The following is a 20124-nucleotide window of genomic DNA, read 5'->3' on the forward strand; positions in this document are numbered from 1 at the left end:
GTTGATTAGCATTGTCTATTGTGTATGGAACCTAGAAATAAATGAACACATTTATAGTGGTTTAGTGTTAATATGAAGGCGTCAAGTAGAAAGACAATCCTGACAAGATAATTTAGATACCACCAGTACTGTAAATATCTGTAAATATGCTTTGATGAGTACAATCGACTTAGGAGTAAAGTATTTTATATCTGGGGAAGGGGCTGAAGGAAGGATTTTGGAGAAAATATTATTACAGACCACAAGAAAAAAAGTGGCAATGGCATTGTAGCACAACTTTACAGTTTTTAAAACTATTTATCCACATGCTAATCCATGCTAGGTATAGGTGTTTGTGTTATCTTTGCAATATACATGATCATTTGGCTGTTGCTATGGGCGTGGTCTTGTTGCTAGGCATATTTGCATACACTTTTTGAATGTTCACTTGTCGAAAAATCTGTTATCTTTGTGAAATACACAATCGTTTTGTTGCTATGGGCGTGGTCATGTTGCTAGGGACATTTGCATACATTTTTTGAATGTTTACTCACTTGCGTACCAGATGTTATTTTAGAAAAATATACTGGCATTTGGTTGTTGCTAAGGGCATGGTCATGGTTGCTAGGGACAGCTGTGTCAAAATGTTTTGAACAAAATCTGCAGAATAACACTGCTTAGAAACATCTCACCAAATTTCAGTCTCATTGACCAAGTACTTTTTGAGATATACCAAAATTCACATTTTATACCTAATTTGCATATTGCTGATGAGATCATTATATGCTTAATATTTCTTATTAACACACTCCTAAATGCACCCCTCTTAAATTTAAGCCCAATCTGCTCAATAGAATTGGAATTAAAGATTTTTGACCAAAAAGACACACTTTTAGACATAATTTGCATATCAATGTTGTACCCCTATACTTGGCAAAAGAAACATTGCTTTCTACTTGGTTTTGAAAAACAAAATTGTGTCCAAATCCTCCACCCCACCCCCCACCCCCCCAACCAACCCAAAATCAAATGGTTTACCCCAAAATTGAGAAAGTATGGGGAAAATGAGACAGCCCAGTTGAGAACTGGCAAAGAGGAACGTCAATATTTTGAAAAAATGAACCATGGTTCTGTACACCAACCCTGTCAAAATTGGCAAAAGTAGCAACGCACTGCTGACATCTCACTTGTGTTTTGCAGTGTGAGCTTGTCTATTGGAGTTTGCCCAGCAGGAATTGTATAGCATTTGTTTAGCAATTAAACGACGGAATCACAAAAGCTCAAAAACAAGAAAAAATAGTGCCAATGGCATTGTAGCACAACTGTATTTGGCTATTGCTACTGACATGGTCTTGTTGCTAGGCATATTTGCATACATTTTGGAATCTTGATTAACTTGTCTACCTTTCCCACTTTTCATCCTTGCAATACAAACCATCATTTAGGCATATTTACATACATTCTTTTAGTCTTTATTCACTTGCCTAACTGTCTCTGTTGTTATCCTTGTAATATGCATTATCTCATCACTGTTGCTAAGGGCGTGGTCATGGTTGCTAGGGCCAATTGTGTATTGTTTTCAACAATAACTGCAGAATAATGCCTCCAGAAACATCCCCACCAAGTTTCAATCCATTCACCATGCAGTTCCAATTGATATAAGATTTAGACCGAAAATTGAGGTTTTTATACCTAATTTGCATATCACCGATGGGATCATCATGTCATGAACAATTCTTAATCCAAACATCTCTAAAAACGTTCCAACCAAATTTCAGATCGATCTACTAAGTAGTTTTGATGTTTGAGTTATTGACCAAATATCAAATGTATAAAACCAACATTATCACATTTTCACCAAATCACCGGCACACTGGTGGCAAGATCATTTTGATTTGAACAATTTCCCAACTCGACTCCCAAAGGTAATATACCCACCAAATATCACGGCAATCGGTCCAGCGGGTTTTGATTAACTTGTTTACACACACACACACACACACACACACACACACACACACACACACACACACTACTGTACCCAAAATCAAAACCAACCCTACAATTACTGCTGCTACAGACCATGCAATAACCATGCAGCTACAATAAATGTAGCGTTTGTTGTGATTCGATGTAGCTGCAAATAATTGTAGCGTTGGTTTTGATTTTGAGGGCTTTTTAGGGGTGGACCATTTGATATCCGGGGGGGGGCTTGGAAGATTTCGGGAAAATCTTCCAGGGCTTCTAGGGGGAGACCCCTAGACCCCCCCCCCATACACACACTCACACAAGAGGTGGACATATCCAAGTCTCAAAGCTCTTCCCTCTACAGCTTACTGTCAAGATGCTATGAAACTTTATTCACAGTGGTCAGTGACTTTTTGTCAGCCAATGAAAAAAAACACTGACCACCCCCTATCCCCCCACCCCCCACCCCCCACCCCACCCCCCCAGGCTGGAGAAACTGACCGGACTGTCTGAATGTTTGAGCTCACCAATCAAGTTTCCGATTTGTATTTTCAGTGTGTCATCATACCATGGCATAAAAACTGTCAATGATGTTTACTTAATTGAAAATCAAACATGTATTGAAATATGTAGTTTTATAAATATAATATGTGTGTGATAGAACAGCATCTTTTACTCTCTTTATTACCCTGTGCGAAAACCAAACAGAAAGTTGCCAACATAGGCGAAGGAGAAAAAAAAATAATTCACCGGCAAGCAGGTGGGGAAAAAAACAAGTCATTGAGAATGACATAGTCCCGCTATAATTGGGTTTTAAGGAATTATCACTACTGTGATCACGCAACAACATTTGTGAACCTAAAACAAACAGACTTAGATATGTTGTGTGTGCTTGTTGGACAAGGAACATGCCTACAACAATAAAGGATTGGTTGGGTATGGGGGGTCATATCACGATGAAAATGGAGTCTGAGTTATGGCTTTGGACATGGAAAATTCACAAACAAAATGGCTGCCAGGCAGCCATATTGGATCGTATCACGACGAAAATGGATATGCACATGTATGTCATAGAACGCTGTTCTTATACCAACTTTGAATGAGATCTGTTCAAGCATGTCTTAGTAATGGCTTTGGACATGGAAAATTCACAAACAAAATGGCTGCCAGGCAGCCATATTGGATCATATCACGACGAAAATGGATATGCACATGTATGTCATAGAACACTGTCAGTAATACCAACTTTGAATGAGATCTGTTCAAGCATGTCTGAGTTATGGCTTTGGACATGAAAATTCACAAACAAAATGGCTGCCAGGCAGCCATATTGGATCGTATCAAGACGAAAATGGATATGCACATGTATGTCATAGAACACTGTCCTAATGCCAACTTTGAATGAGATCTGTTTAAGCATGTCTGAGTTATGGCTTTGGACATGAAAATTCGCAAACAAAATGGCTACCAGGCAGCCATATTGGATCGTATCACAATGAAAATGGATATGCACATGTATGTTATAGAACACTGTCCTAATACCAACTTTGAATGAGATCTGTTAAAGCATGTCTGAGTTATGGCTTTAGACAGGGAAAATTCACAAACAAAATGGTTGCTAGGCGGCCATATTGGATCGTATCATAAAACAAATTGACGTGCATATGTATGCCATAGCATGTTGCCCTGTGCCAAGTTTGAAATAAATCGGTCCTGGCATCTCCAAGAAACGGCTGCGGACGGACGGACGCACGGACAGACGGACAGACGGAACCCAATCCATAAGTCCCCGTTCCGGACTTCGTCCGCGGCGACTAATAATGACTCTCCACCAATCTTCCAAGCCCCCCCCCCATATCAAATGGTCTACCCCTTATGCATTTTTCCGTTCCGATGTTTAAACTGGAAGCAAACGCTACAATTCCGTTGTTCTTTATCTTTCCACCGGTGTCTATAGTATACTTAGCATGCTTAGCGACATCCTCGGAGTCATATCCACAGGGGCGTGTAATATTTCATAGATTGTTGTTTTCTTATTGCTTAGAATGCCGTTTTCTTAGGAAAATATCGTGCGAATCTTGCTGCTACAAATGTATCAATCTCTATACTACGAAGAAATATTCTTCCCCTTACATGTGGGAATATATTAATCAAAAGGTTGTTATATTTAGTCTGTAGTCCTGGAAAACAACAATCTATGAAATATTACAGGCCCCTGTGAACGGTTCCCGTATAATTATAACGCTGGCGTGTGTATCACCGGTTCAGTGAAAAGCACTTGGCGGATGCAGCGCCTCGTGCCGAGGCTGTGTACATCATCATCATCATCATCATCATCATCATCATCATCATCATCATCAGTGCACTGGCTAATGTAATTACTTTGAGTGTATTGTGCATAACATAGTCATTTCATTATTCATTTTCGACCACAACACTTACAAGAGCGAAACATGCATGTGTACTGGTAAGATTAATTATTCCACAGAGCGTGCATTGACCCAACGCTAGGTCACGTACAGTCCTAGGTCACACTGAGATCACGAACAGTACGGTAAATAGCTAGCTCATGGGATTGTATAAATTCTCCTTCGCGTCTGGACCGCGAAACTGCATGGTATATTCCAATTGGCCAAATCGTCCTTGTCGACAATAAATACCCTAATCTCTAGTATTATTACGAGAAAATGAGAAATCGAGGCTGACAAGTCGCAGGTCGCAGTTTTGCAACTCGCAGGTCGCAGTTGCGCAATTCGCAGGTCGCTATCCTCGCCGGTCTTTCATATGTGACAGACCACCACGTGTCACTAACCAGACAATGATGTATCAACAATACCCCGACTCGTGTTTGTGTACGTACGTGTCGAGCACAGGTACTCGAATCAATCTGTATGCTTTTTTTTTTTTTTTTTAAACTATGTATGGTAAATAAGACTTGTTTACCATACATTTTTTTTTTAAATCATACAGATTGATTCGAGTACCTGTGGTATCGAGGGTCGTCCTGAAAGTAGTGTGCACATGTGAGGAAACCTCATTACGTAACGTGACACTTACCAGAAAACCAGAATATGAGTTCAAAACGGCAGAAAGATGTGGGTAGCCAGAAGTGGCTGTTTCGATGCAACCGATAATTAAAATGATAAATTGAAGTTAAAAACGAAGAGAGCGGGGATTTACACAATTCCTGAACAGACAGCTCACACTTGCCGTGATCTCCTCTGTTCTGGTGAGAAATAAATGAAATTTTAAAAGATTTTTTCGCTTTGTGCTTTCGTACTAGTGGAAATTTCCATGATGTCACTCCTCGAGACAAGTCACTAACTCGTGAAGTCGATTGGTCGAAAAAGTATATGTAGAGGTAAATTAGGGTTGATGCGCATGCCCATTCATCTTTCTACTCTTGCGTATAGCGTGATACGTGCGTGATCGATGTAATGTTATGTTGTGAGGAGGAAGAATTTAAAATTTCGTTGCTGAACCGATGCGTTTGCCAGTTTAGTTGTTTATCGGACAATTTTTGAGTTCTTTCTTTCTTTCAAACGATATCTGAATTTAGGGATACACCAGTTGATTCTGTGATGGATCTAGCTGGAGGATTTCTTTGGCAAACCGAGTAGGCGAAAAATAACATTTTGAATTTGCATGTTATTTTCTGAATTTTTCATTTCAGGTTAAATTATGCGATTTTATTTTTATATGTTCATTTTTTTTATATTAGTTGTTGGATTTTTCAATATTTCTGGCTATTTAAATACATTTCTTCATTTAAATACAATATCTTTCTCTTATAACACATTTCAACTCTTTATTGCATTTTTCATTTTTATTTCTGATTATTTAAACAATTTTCTCCACGATGTTTTAAAATTTGCTTCCGAATATTTTTATATTTTCTTCCGTCTTTTTTAAATTTCGTTTCCAGGTTTTGGACCAGTCGATTTCCATGTGGAGCAATCTGATTAAAATCTGATGTGGTGAAAGCCGCTAGAGGCATACCTTCATTTGCCTCTATTTCCATTGCTTTGTATCGTTTGTTTTGTTCTTGGTGATCGCGGCCTTCCCACATCTGAACCTGTGTAAAGCCAGGCGCACACTATATTGTACTGGCGCAATCAGATGAGCAAAATTTCACTCGTGACAAATTCCTCACGCCGATTCCTCTCGTGTGCGGGCAAATTTTCATGAGATTTTGACCATTCGTGGCCGTGAGCCAAATATCTAGCATCTTTGATAATTTTGGCGAGTGAATTTTTCCTCCTTTGTGCGATGAACGTGAGCAGAATGTTCACGACTTTCGCGTGCGTAGCGATGACGAAAGTACAAAATGTTTGTGCCCGGAGTTTGTGCCCAGTCTAAAATACAGGGGAGTAACTTCTACGTCGACGTCAATAACAACCGTGTCGATCTTTGACCTAAATACCAGTGGCTATTGCCTTAGGAATAGTCGACAAGACGCCGGTTATTGTGTCATAGCATGAGATAGTTTTCTCGTTTGGTATTCGTGACTATTCTCGCTCACTAAAGCAATGGCTACAGGAATTTTGGCTAAAACTCGACACGTTTATCTTCTAACATCATGAAAATACCGTAGTTCAACATGTTTGAGTGTTTGTACGGTGTTTTAATCATCCAGTAGATTAGAGATAAATCAATTTTTTTCGTGGTAACTGACCCTGCTAATCATGAGATTCATGGGTGTTTTAATTTAGATAGGAGGACAAGGTGTCTTTAGTTTAGTCAATAAAAATAAAAGAGAGAATTGTATGCAGCTGAAAAGAGAAAAGTAGCCAGGGAAAGATTAAACAAGTTTTATATCACCACAAAAATCAACGAGTCAATTGATCAATACAGGGACCCTCCATCTTGGTGGAGGGTCTATCATCAATATCACACAAAATAAGTTTTATTTCACTACAAAAACGAATCATTCAATCGATCAATCATTCAACCAAATTAATAATAAATAAATAAATCGATCGATCGATCAATCAATTACATGCTCGCTGCTCCCTGTGCTATCACCCATTTTTGTATTTAAAAAAAAAGAGAGAAAAATGTGTGTCTATCTTTACAAAACCGAGACCTCGATTGCCAGAGTAGTACATGCATGGCATACCTATGTGAATGTTCGAATTCTACAATGTTCATATACAGCTATGATGGATGAAAGTGCTCAAACCAATATAAATTTCACTATTTGATCGGTAACTATTGTTGATAATTAGTGACAATATTAAGTGCCTCTCTAACTCAATAGCCTTTCCTGAAATCAACATTACTAATTATTCTAAATGACAGCCGTACCATGCTAATTGTTCGTCTTAATTGATGTATACTAAATGACACACTCACAATATACAAAAAGACAGAAATAAGTTGACCATTGGCTTTAGCAATCATTTTTGATAAATTACTCATTAACTATCGGCAACATCTGAAATGCGATGTCATCTAAAACCCTTAGGGAAGTAATTTCATGTTATATTTTAAAAGATTAATGAATGTATAAGAATAACTAATCACTTTCAACAGCTGACACCATGTATTTACAATTTAATCAGCTCTAATGACAAAATAAATATCCTAAAATTGTAGACACTGTTTATCCTATCAAGTCACTTACTACACTTGTCTTCATCGTTCAAGAATGTTATTTCGGGTTTGTTTTTAAATGGCGCCAATGTCACTATAGCACTATATCTGTTGCCATGGGCACGGTCTTGTTGCTAGGCATATTTGCTTACATTTTTGGAATCGTTAGTCACTTAGTATACATACCCATGTCACGTTTCATCTTTGCGATATACTAGTACATCATCATTTGGCTGTTGCTATGGGCGTGGTCTTGTTGCTTGGCATATTTGCATAATTTTTTCAAAATCTTTATTTACTTACCCTACCCTTCCCTGTTGTTATCTATGTAATATGCATAATCATTTCACTGTTGGTAAGAGCGCGGTCATCATGGTTGCTAGGGCTAGTTGTGTCAAAATGTTTTGAACAATAACTGCAAAATAACACCCCAGAGATATTCCACTCATGCTCCAACCAAATTTCAGCCCCCACCTGCTCAGTAGTTTTGGCATCATAGATTTTTAACCAAAAAAGACACATTCTTAGCCCTAATTTGCATATCACTGATGGATGGATGTCATGAACATAACACCCCTTAGAATGTTCCCACCAAATTTCGAACCGATCAGACCTCAGTTCAGTTGTGCTAAAAAAAAAGTACCTCCTTGAAGGGACGATTACTCTACATTTTCATTGATTTCTCTAAAGCTTTGATACTGTCTTAGAGTAATTATACTTTTACTCCAAGATACTACCAACCGTGATGTACTCTTGTCTAAACTTGAATACTACGGTATTAGACGTTTACTCTTGCTCTAAAGATTATTTACATAATATTTACATAAATGTCAACATTATTTGTATATCTGATGTAAATTCTTTTCTTCCAAATTCATGATCTTTTGTTCATTAGTCCGTTACTTGCTTGTCACTAAATAACAAAAACATGCATATAGTGTACTAATTCGTAGTAGTAGTAGTAGTAGTATTACATGTAATGCCTACACGACTGGCTTCTCGACTAATGATAGTAGTGCAGTTTGGTTTGACCGGGGGTATGACGTGTCTCGTCTCGTGGGTTGACACTCTTCGCGAATGCCCTTGCGAGATATAGTGTTTGTGGAATTATTTATGCGACTTTATGCATAAATTAATGGAAAGTCTAAGCACAAATAGTTTTACCTAAAATAACAAAATATGGAACTGAGTATTACCATGATATTACCATGGAAGTAAGTCATTCCTACTTACCTCCATCCATGGCATTATCATGGATTAGGGGAGACCCATGGTATTATCATGGATGCATTAGGGGAGACCCATGGTATTATCATGGATGCATTAGGGGAGACCCATGGTACTACCCCATGGGGTATTACCCACAGTAGATAACACTTCCATGATTTACCATTATTGAAAATGAACAATTTGTAAAAAGCGTTTTATCAAATATCGTCAAAGCGCTATATGACGATCAAATAACGTCACGGACATATCGCACTAACCTGTAGTACACTGGTAGAACTTAGATATAGATACACGGTATAGAAGTTGTATCCAATGAGAGTGAACGATATTGGGCGTACGCGTAGTACACATGCACAGTGACGGTAAATCGAATTCAGAAGCTAAATTTATACAAAGAATTATTGGCACAACTACAATAACAACTGGAAAGATATCCTTACCTTGTTAAAGTGCGATGATAGAATTGTTGATGTGTAGATTTCGACCTTTGGTCTGAGGAGTGTCCAAGGTTCACTTTACAGGTCAATGTGTGAGGTACAGAGATAGCCGCACTGTGGTGATGGTGTCAGGTACAGTGAACGCGTCAGTTTTCTGAATTTGGTTTTGATAAAGCGAAAAATAATGTTAACAGACTATGGTGACACCGTTTTAGGCGTCAGCGTTCGGTGAAAATTGGTATTTTCAAGAGTAGTTAGAAATTCGAAATCGTCATTACGTGTCACTGGGTAAGGTTAGATAGTAATCATAGCGAGAGTGTGACCACTCACTGTGACCTCCTCGGACTAATCCCTCTTGCAAATATCTATTGTTTTTGTGGACACCTCGTTGTGAATATTCACGTGTATGGTGCATGATCTCTATGTATTAGCGTACATATTCTCTGGCCTTTTGCAGTATGGAATTTGCCACAGAATAGTCTAGTCGTATATGCGCCAACACCATCTCCACCGTATAGTCAAAAGTACGGAATTAACTGTTTTTACCGCAAACAGTGATAGTTTATGCCAGGAGCTTATGCTAGAGTTGATGTGTCCTCACGCCACTTACATTCAAACTGGAGGTTGATAAACTGAATGAAGCAACCAATTATAACTGCCTGACAGTGTGTGATAGATTACTACTGACATGCCTACTGTTCATCCTTCTCCGGCAGGAGATGTAGTTAGATTTGTCCGTTTGACTATACGTTAAAAAGAGACCGTGCAGAACGACAACACGTATGGTAACTACACTAGCCATGGCATGACCCTAGAGTACAGAGTATCGCAAAAAGTTATGTAATGGGAAATATCATGTTGAGTGACAGGGTTCAAAATACATTATTCACTTGGGTTAGTTTCATGCATTTACTATTGTTGCAATACATGATATTACCATGGAATTATATGTGTAACCCACATGGAAGTATAACCCCTTCCATGATACTACCATTCTACTTCCATGATACTACGTACCTTGCCTATTCTGTTCAGCGCAAACCACAGGGAGCAGCGAGCATGTAACTGATTGATCGATCGATCGATCGGTTGATGTATTGATTGATTGATTTATTATTTGGTTGAATGATTGATTGATCAATTTTTGTGGTGCAGTATAACTTACGTTATGTGTGATATTGATCAATTGACTCATTGAGTTTTAAAACTATTTCTTTTTCTTTCCCTGGTTACTTTGCTCTCAGCTGTTGATCTCAGACCACTAAAAGTCTGAGGCTGTATGTAATTCTCTCCTTGCTTTATTGACTAAATAAAGACGCCTTGTCCATTCTTCTAATCTTATCTTAATTAAAACACCCCTTATCTTAAAACTGGCAGGAGATCACTTACATTAACAGTTTGCTTTATCTCTCATCTGCTGGGAGATTATCACACTGGACAAACACTCGATCATGCATAAACTAGTAAGGAAGAGAATATTCTCTTCCTTACTAGTTTATGCATGATCGAGTGTTTGTCCAGTGTGATAATCTCCCAGCAGATGAGAGATAAAGCAAACTGTTAATGTAAGTGATCTCCTGCCAGTTTTAAGATAAGGGGTGTTTTAATTAAGATAAGATTAGAAGAATGGACAAGGCGTCTTTATTTAGTCAATAAAGCAAGGAGAGAATTACATACAGCCTCAGACTTTTAGTGGTCTGAGATCAACAGCTGAGAGCAAAGTAACCAGGGAAAGAAAAAGAAATAGTTTTAAAACTCAATGAGTCAATTGATCAATATCACACATAACGTAAGTTATACTGCACCACAAAAATTGATCAATCAATCATTCAACCAAATAATAAATCAATCAATCAATACATCAACCGATCGATCGATCGATCAATCAGTTACATGCTCGCTGCTCCCTGTGCGCAAACTATGATATATCAACAAAGACGACCTTGGCATTGTAAGTGATTACGTTATCGGGATGCAAACCACACCCTTGGGTTTGGTGGTCTAAGTTCTCTTTGTTTCAAGTCGATGAATTGTTTCTTTTCTGTTGAAGTGTTTCTCTTCATTCTATTGTCATTGATAACTTAGCTAAAATCGTATAGTATTTATTTTGTGCGATAGAGTTGGTATGAGGGGTCTCAACATTTTGGAGTTTGACAATATTTTGGGGTTTTGGGTCGCAGTAGTCTGGATGCTAACTGTGGTTTCTGTGAGTGGACGTAACGATACTGTATAGGAACTAGCCTAGGTTCCCAACGGAGCCCCTAGTAACATTGTACAAAGAGTTACCTCCCCGATCATCTCTCTGAAGAACAGCTCAAATTACATGCACAAACGTGACAAAAACTAGGGGTCAAAATTTACATTTGTCATTCAGCGACAAACTATAGTCAAATGGTGACATTCAGCCAGAAAAAAACGTCAAATGTCGGATAAATGTGAAAATCGACAACTTGGAAACTACTGAGCGACGCCCAAAATATGGTGTTAAAAGTCGAATATTCTTTCAAAGATGGGGTCAAAAATAAAGATTCAAAAGTCTATAGAAGTCGCAAGGGGAGTCGTTCAAAATCGAGATTTATATGTATAATGTGTGTGATGTGAGTGCCCCAACCCGGTTCCTTGAGAAAATGGCCAGAAGGGCCACTACTCAAAAATGCATGCAAAAACATTTTCATAAATCTTCACTGTGTTCACTGTTTCACATCTCTATAAATGTTTACCAAGTTACAATCTAAGCGAAACCATTACAATATCACATTGTCACATGTTTTTTAAAAAAATGTTTTGCTAGGTACAATAACTCCCTTCTTGTAATATCGTACATGCACAATATTGCATCACCTGTTTGTAAACTCATTTTCTGTACCTGGATATACGAAAAATAAAATGAAATTGTTTTTGGGGGGTTTTGTTTTGTTTTTTGGGGTTTTTTGGGTTTGTTTGTTTTGTTTGTTTGTTGTTGTTTTTTTTTGTTTTGTTTTGTTTTTTTGGGGGGGGGGGTTCCGAACCCAAATATCAGTGCCCTCAACGATGATATCATGATTTCAACCTGTTTCTGTACTGTTTATGGATAATATCAACCATGAGACCATCAGTGATAATTACATACATCATCATATGCAAAAAAAATTAGACAAATCGAAAGAGAACCTTACGTAACTCATTCTTTTATTGTTCATTTGCAGGAAAATTACAGACAGACAGACAGACAGACAGACTGTGTTCGCTGATACGAAGTGGTGTTGATGCAATGGAGACTTTGTTACGATATGTCCCCAACATGAAAAATGATACTTGTACTACTACAACAACAACAACAACAACAACAACAACAACAACAACAACAACATCATCATCATCACTAAATCACCATATATGGACCAAAAAAATTCAGATTCAGCTTGAATGACTACGCAGACACAAAAGTGAAAACTTTCAATGCATCAAAACATATACCGACCGTCATTTCTATTTTACATTATGTAGTATTGCCGCAATATTTTCTGTCATTCACATTTACCAATTCAAGTTCAATACTGTTGTTTAAAAATAAAATTCGGCAAACAATTTAAGAATAATCTCTATACTATATACTGTAGGTCCAGACTGGCCGTATTACGTACTAAATTAACTACATTACTATCTCCAATCCAGACTGGCCGTATTACGTACTCAATGTACTCCATTACTATCACCAGTCTAGTCAAGGCAGTTACGAAAGGTGTTAAATTGTGGTGCCCCCCCCCCCCTGCAGTGAGCGAATTGCCAAGGGCGCATGTCATTAGTAATCCATCACAAACTGACAGGCTGTAGTCATCAGACTGCACTGATATATGCAAATGTCCAACCATGACTCCCCGTCCAATCTGTTTAAAGTAAAATCATGTGGGGACGCCACGACGTCATCATGTATATATGAACACGGTTGGGAGGAGCACAGCAATATGTGCAAGAACAACTGCCTTGACTCGACTGGAGATAGTAATGGAGTACATTGAGTACGTAATACGGCCAGTCTGGACCTAGACTATATATTATACAAATATACAATAAATCAACTGGACAAACAATATGAAAACACGGATACTGTCGTTTCACATTATTTTTCAATTGAAAAACATAGTAAATATGTTTTATTAATAATAAAAAAAAATCACACATAAATGCATTTTGCATCCATATGGCCACTTCAATATTGGCATGAAATATCTCTCATTAGTTATAAAAACTATTCCCGATAATATTATCATGACTAAATGTATATTTTTATTATTTGGAATCGTCTTCAAATGCTTGATTTGTGTTAGACTTATCACCGTCCGTACCACCATTTGCCTGGTTTGCGTCATCCACACCTCTTTCAATAGATGTCAGTTCGTTTTCTTCATTCTTGGATTTCATCTTTGGGTTTTCTTCGTCCGTCTTCTTGTAATGTTTTCTGTTGAAATCACATAAACACCATCAATTTCTTGTCCGTTAATGAAAAATAATCATAGTCTTGCTTTCATACAAATTAATAATTTACTATGGGAGAGATCTCATGGCATTTAAGGAAGTTGACCTTGATGTAACTTTTATTTGACAAAATGCTGGACCAATCAAAATGCCAGAAACTACTTTAAAGGGGCACAAGCTGAGCTTATATATTTTGGGATGTACAGCATAATGTTAAAACGTACCCAAAGTATTCTGTTTACTGATGGAATTACTTATAACCATCACTTGCAATTAACTGAACTCAAACCTGATACTATGTATTAGAACTTATAAACAATCTGATGACGTAATTTATTATACGTATAAAAATGTACAAGTACTCTCTACTATGCAATCAACAGTTCTAATAATGCTAGAATACAAATTGTTATGTCATAGAAAGCATGCATTGACATTAACAATATATTAGAATAATTTATATGATTTTTTGTCAGTATTTTCACTTGAGTAAAAAGCTTTTGGTTGTGACACTTTAACAAGAATGTTTACATTTCATGTAATTCTGGTCATTGATTACATCAGTCTAACTTACGTTCCAAAAGTTTCACCCTCCTCAATCGTTTCTGGTAATTTCCGATTTCTTGTTTCTGGTAGATAGAGTGCTGTCAACCCGGCAATCACTGATGTACCACCCATTATAACAAATGGTAACGGAGCCCAGTAAACATCCAATAACACCACATATGGTGATATGATGCTACCAACACGAGCTGACATAGACGATACACCCATACCTGCATTTCTGTCAATATAGAATTATAGTAGAAATGCTATACCTTTCTTGACCCTTCAAAGTTGAACGTGTCTTGTAGTTTATTTAGGGCAGTAACACACAAAACTCTCACTGTTTTCTCTCATTTGATATATATGTTCGAATCATGTTCAAATTGGATATTTTAACATAGAAGTTGACATGTAACAACGTGGGTATAGACGCTACAATTAAATCTATATTATCAGACCACTTTAGTCTGAGATAAATTCTATACAGGAGAGTTCCATGAGGGTATTGTTGCACTATGAAATGTCGGAACAATTTAGTAATCAATCTTCTGCATGGTGCATATCAACCATTTTGGGTGGGAAATATAGCACACTTCACGTAGACAAATATAGTAACACCCAAAACTCTGATTACATAAAATATTGCCAGAATGAATGAGAATCGTTTGTTGTTGTTGTTGTTGTTGTTGTTGTTGTTGTTGTTGTTGTTGGTGGTGGTGGTGGTGGTGTTGGTGTTGTTGTTGTTGTTGTTGTTGTTGTTGTTGACGTGAAACCTACCTGACGACTGTAGGGAAGATCTCAATTCCGTAAACATAGACTATAGTGAACACTGCTGCAATACATAGTTTGGCTACTAGAGCTATGGCCACGGCTAGTTCAGGAATTTCTGAAATCGTTTGGGAAATATTACATTATGAAAATGAAATCTTGAAATGTAAATTTAAAAAATGCTTGAAAATTGACCTTGAATTTCTCAGTGAGATGTTTTGGCATCGTAACCTTCAACTCTAGAACATGAATTGTCAAAACAGAAATGTCAACAAATTTTGCTAGATGAGGGGTAAATTAGCATAAAATTTGCCCAACTGTTGTTATGCAGATCTGCATCGCTCCGTCTATTTGAGTCCGTACAACTGGAATTGTAGCGTTATTTTTATGTTTAAAGCCATGGAACGAAAAAAATCGAAACTAACGAAACAATTACATATTTATATATTACAGCTAGAGAAACTGCAACACACGCTTTACCTAACGTGCATTGTGTATATCCTTCGTGCATTGTGTCTATACCACGTGCAAAGCACGTGTTATTTTCTAGTACTAGCATAACTGACCCGGGATTGAAAATCCACACTTTAAAAAGCAAAGTATGGTATTTCGTTTAAAATATGATTCATACATGTTCAGGACACAAAGGGCAAAAATTTGTACGAATATGAAACTATTCATTTCATGGTCATCGCAACAACTTAGTAATACATCTTTTTGAATTCTGTAAGTAAACTTTGACATACCTGGTGGTACACTTAGAATGAGAGCTAATCCTCCGATAACTGAGAAACCGCACAGTGACCAACGTCGACCAATAGCATTCATCAACCACCATGCCATCAAGCAACCAGGAACTTCTACGAAACCAGCCAAGATGAACGTTGTGTATGGGTTTTCACCCAGTTGGTCTGTGTTCAGAGAAATACCGTAGTATACGAAACTACACGAAAACCTGAGATGAAAGAGAGGCAATATATCAACAAACAAGACTACTTAGAAAATAAGAATTTGAAATGGGTGTCACGATTTCAACAATTTTCTGCATAGCCGCGCGTATGTATAATATCGATCACTGGTTAACATGTACAATGTCTAATTATTGGTATTTTAACAATCTTCAGTGAATATTTTGTGGTTGTATCGAAAACTGATACGCCAGTTACAAATAGTACAGTTTAAACATGGCGACTGATTCAAAATCTAGCTTTCAATCAACACTGCAACTTGTGCAACTACACTAATAATCAAATACAATGTCTTTTTATACCAATGAACAACAATGAAGCTCGTGCAGATTTAACAATACCACATCCCAATCATTGATAGAGGGCGCTATTCTTGTCAACATTCACGCCGTGCAAATTTGAAGTTATGTTTCTGCAATAAACTCGGTTGCTTGTAATGGTTTAATAAGGCGGAATAAGGTAGGTAGGTCGGGATTTTATCTTATTTTATTGCATCGTTTTAAATGTTTTTATTTGAAAAATATTCCTTTGACCCAAAAACAAACAAAAGTCATCAGAATACCCCATTTGTGATAGTTTAATTAATGAAATATGTATGCCGGGGCATCACTAGGGAAAGAAAACAGACGTACACGTGCTAGGTCAAAAAAAGACAAAGATTTCTTATCTTTTTGTTTTAAATGTGTTTTTTTTTAAATGTTTGGGGTCGGCGGCTTAAACTAGGGTTGGTTGAGGTATCGGAAACATGCTATTTTTTACCTAATTGTAGATGTATTTGTCACACCTTACCAATAGACTAAAGGTTTGATGTCAACGTAGAAATGAAGGAATTTCAACCGAACTAACTTACCAGTTAAAACACATAACCAATGTCCTAAGTCGCAACCTCGGACTTTTAAAAAGGTCCACTAGTGTGTGTTCTCGTTCCTGTAAAGAATAGTGAAGATTAACTGTATTTTGTGTATACTTGTGGCGTTTTTCACGTTGACATGAAATTGACAATTAAAAGTTGTGCACAATATAGACTTCTACACTGCCAATGTTCTCTGTCAGATAAACAAATGCAACCATAATAAGTTCTACATGAAAAACTGTGCTTGTGGGCCGTTATTTGGAACGAACATACACGTATTGAATTCATGTATTGACCTTTGCATGCGCCTTGCATTTATAGTAGCCATATGGATGACGATTGGGTATTCGTTTTGGATATATATATATATATATATATATATATATATATATATATATATATATATATATATATATATATATATATATATGTGTGTGTGTGTGTGTGTGTGTGTGTGTATGTATGGGTATTCATTTTTGATATATGTATATATATATATATATATATATATATATATATATATATATATATATATATATATATATATATATATACATATATCAAAAATGTAACACAACATTGAGAAAGTCTGCGTTTGAAACTCAATACTTTGCAAACGGTAAAAGATGTGTAAAAAGTTTGTGATTGTACGTACAATAACAAACTTTTTACACCATTATGTGTTAATCTTTTGCAATTTATTGAGTTACAAGTTTGAGTTGTTTTCATTTGTAAATCAAACCTTGGGAACGTCGACTTCGTTTTTCCCTTTTAGGTGCAGTTTCTTTTCCTCTTCGAAATAATCGTCCGGAAAAGTGGTCTTGTTGTACTTGGCAAAACGCTTGAGGACTTTCGTACATTTGTCATACTTGTGTTTCTGCATCAACCACATCGGGGTCTCGGTGAAAACACTGACAAAACACGAAAAAAGAGACTAATTGAATTGATAAAATATGATAAGAATACGGCGTAGTGTCCCTTGACCGATGTGTGAGGGCGCCCCAGCATCGCGTTCCTTACCATTGCTAAGTTACAGACTAAGATACACGATGTATAATAGATGATGACATTTTAGCAATAATCACATATTCTCCGCTTTTAACATTTATAATGGGAGTTCTTCCCATTGTTATCACTTTGTCAGCCATATTACAGTATCACAGCTTGGTACAAAGGTGCATATATGCAAAACGAAGCGGCCTTTGCTCAAGATCTCAATGAAATTGACACAGGCACTTAAAACACAGAGAAAACCAGGGAATCTTCGCTGAGTTCGAAGGAAATTGGCACAGCTTGATCACGCACAAGAGAAGTCGGGAAACTACAACAGCGGAAATCGAGCTTTCTGCTAACTATTAAAGGCAGACACAAACTAGAAACATCGTAGCTGTTGCGACATGATGAAATAATATATTGAATAGACTTATTTACTCGCAGTAGGTTGCTGATGACTGTCGTGATCTTTCAGTGTACAGCATAGTACAGCACAACACAACACAACACAACACAACACAACACAACACAAAACAGCACAGCACAACACAACACAGCACAGCTCATCACATCACATCACATCATAGTACAGTACAGTACACCACATCACATCACAGTGCAGTACAGTACAGTACAGTACAGTACAGTACAGTACAGTACAGTACAGTACAGTACTGTACAGTATAATACTTCTAATGTTTACACTATCTTGAGTACACGACGGGAATATCGACACAATAGAGGCATCGCTATCACCTGTCTATAGTAGTAATAACTTGAGACGCTATAAAGAGGCATACATTTAGTTAATTGAAACTACAAATAATTTAGACTTACAAAATAGAAGGCAGGAACAATACCCATATACAGCCACAGACAAGGTGAATCATTCGCCAATCTCCGCCACATAGCAACGCAATAGCTCCTAGCAACATGTAGAAAACACTGAATCCAAGATGGGGCAAAGTACCACACATTGTTCGATAGTCGATACCAACCATTTCCATTACTTGGAAGTTGGAAGTTAGAAAGAAAACAGCGACGTGAATATAAATTATATGCAATCCAAAAACACATACATGTAAAGCAAACCAGGGATCAAAGTTTTCTGATATATATGTTTATAAATGTATATGCATTCAAATAAAAAGGCGAACTGACTCATGGGTATAAATCAGTGATATTTGATGACAACTCAATATGAAAAATCCAAATCGATATTATTTTTCCAATCTTTAATAAATTACACTTTAGGAAGAATAATTATATTATTTCCCAATATTTTTCTTCATTCACCAGTATAATACTCATGACCTAAGGGTACGGGTTTGTCACTACGAGTACCTAGACGAGTAGTGACAAGGCCCCTTAGGTCACTCATATTTTCCTCATCTGAACGAAGAAAAATATTGAGGAATAATATCCCTATATCTTAAACAGTCTATTAAAGCTAACATGATGTTGCTCAGTGTTTCACGCATGTGACATGACATTTTTACACACACTCAGACAACTTCTAATTCAAAAGAAACAGTTCTATAGGTGCCATGCACAGTGGGGATGTACAAGTAGTCAAGTTGAAATGTTGATTATCAGTTAGAAAATAAATAATTACAGACATTAAAATCAGCATGTTCATGTCTAATGTTTTCATTGGAAGCCTGTTTCTACTGCTCTGTGAAAGAATAGCAATGCTTATCAGTGTTCAATGTGATTGGGCAAAGGATCCTGCTGTGTTTATTGTGTCTCTCTATTGTCAGTCTAGAGTTGAAATATGTCTTGCTCTGTGTCAAAAGCGTAATGTCCCATGAGTGAAACATCAAACCAACGTCATTTTAGCTGTAATACCCGTGAGTGAAACACCAAACCCACATCATTTTAGCTGTAATACCAATACACAACTTGAAATTAAGAAAGTGAGAGAAACGTTAAACTTACTTATAACTTGGCTAGTAACAAAGTAAGCATGTGGAAAGGCCCCGAGACAAAATTGTCCGATGATAAACATCGTGTAACTTTGTGCAAAAGATGTTGCAATTGCTATGGCAACAGAGATGATCAAAGTGATGATGTAAACTGGTTTCCTCCCAAAGCTAAAAAAGAATCAGGAGAAATTTATCAACATGGATGGATGGATGGATGGATGGATGGATGGATGGATGGTTGGATGGATGGATGGATGGATGGATGGTTGGTTGGTTGGATGGATGGATGGATCTACGGATAGATCGATGGATGGGTGGATGGATGGATGGATGGATGGATGGATGGATGGATGGATGGATGGTTGGTTGGTTGGTTGGTTGGTTGGATGGATGGATGGATCTACGGA

At 37.2% G+C, this 20124-nt stretch overlaps 1 protein-coding gene across 1 annotated transcript in view; it reads right to left on the bottom strand.

Annotated features, from left to right (window-relative positions):
* Positions 1–13456: 13456 nt before the first annotated feature.
* Positions 13457–20124, bottom strand: part of LOC144442427 (organic cation transporter protein-like) — a 10685-nt gene continuing 4017 nt past the window's right edge. The window contains exons 3-10 of the mRNA XM_078131773.1: positions 19731–19885; positions 18630–18801; positions 17542–17710; positions 16797–16873; positions 15725–15933; positions 14988–15096; positions 14239–14448; positions 13457–13647 (exon numbers count right to left, since the gene is read on the bottom strand). Of these exons, the coding sequence (XP_077987899.1) occupies positions 13479–13647; positions 14239–14448; positions 14988–15096; positions 15725–15933; positions 16797–16873; positions 17542–17710; positions 18630–18801; positions 19731–19885 (1270 nt within the window). The 3' untranslated portion in view covers positions 13457–13478. The remainder of the gene's footprint in view (positions 13648–14238; positions 14449–14987; positions 15097–15724; positions 15934–16796; positions 16874–17541; positions 17711–18629; positions 18802–19730; positions 19886–20124) is intronic.

Source organism: Glandiceps talaboti, chromosome 11 (genome assembly GCF_964340395.1).
Source record: "Glandiceps talaboti chromosome 11, keGlaTala1.1, whole genome shotgun sequence".
NCBI classification, from domain to species: domain Eukaryota; kingdom Metazoa; phylum Hemichordata; class Enteropneusta; family Spengelidae; genus Glandiceps; species Glandiceps talaboti.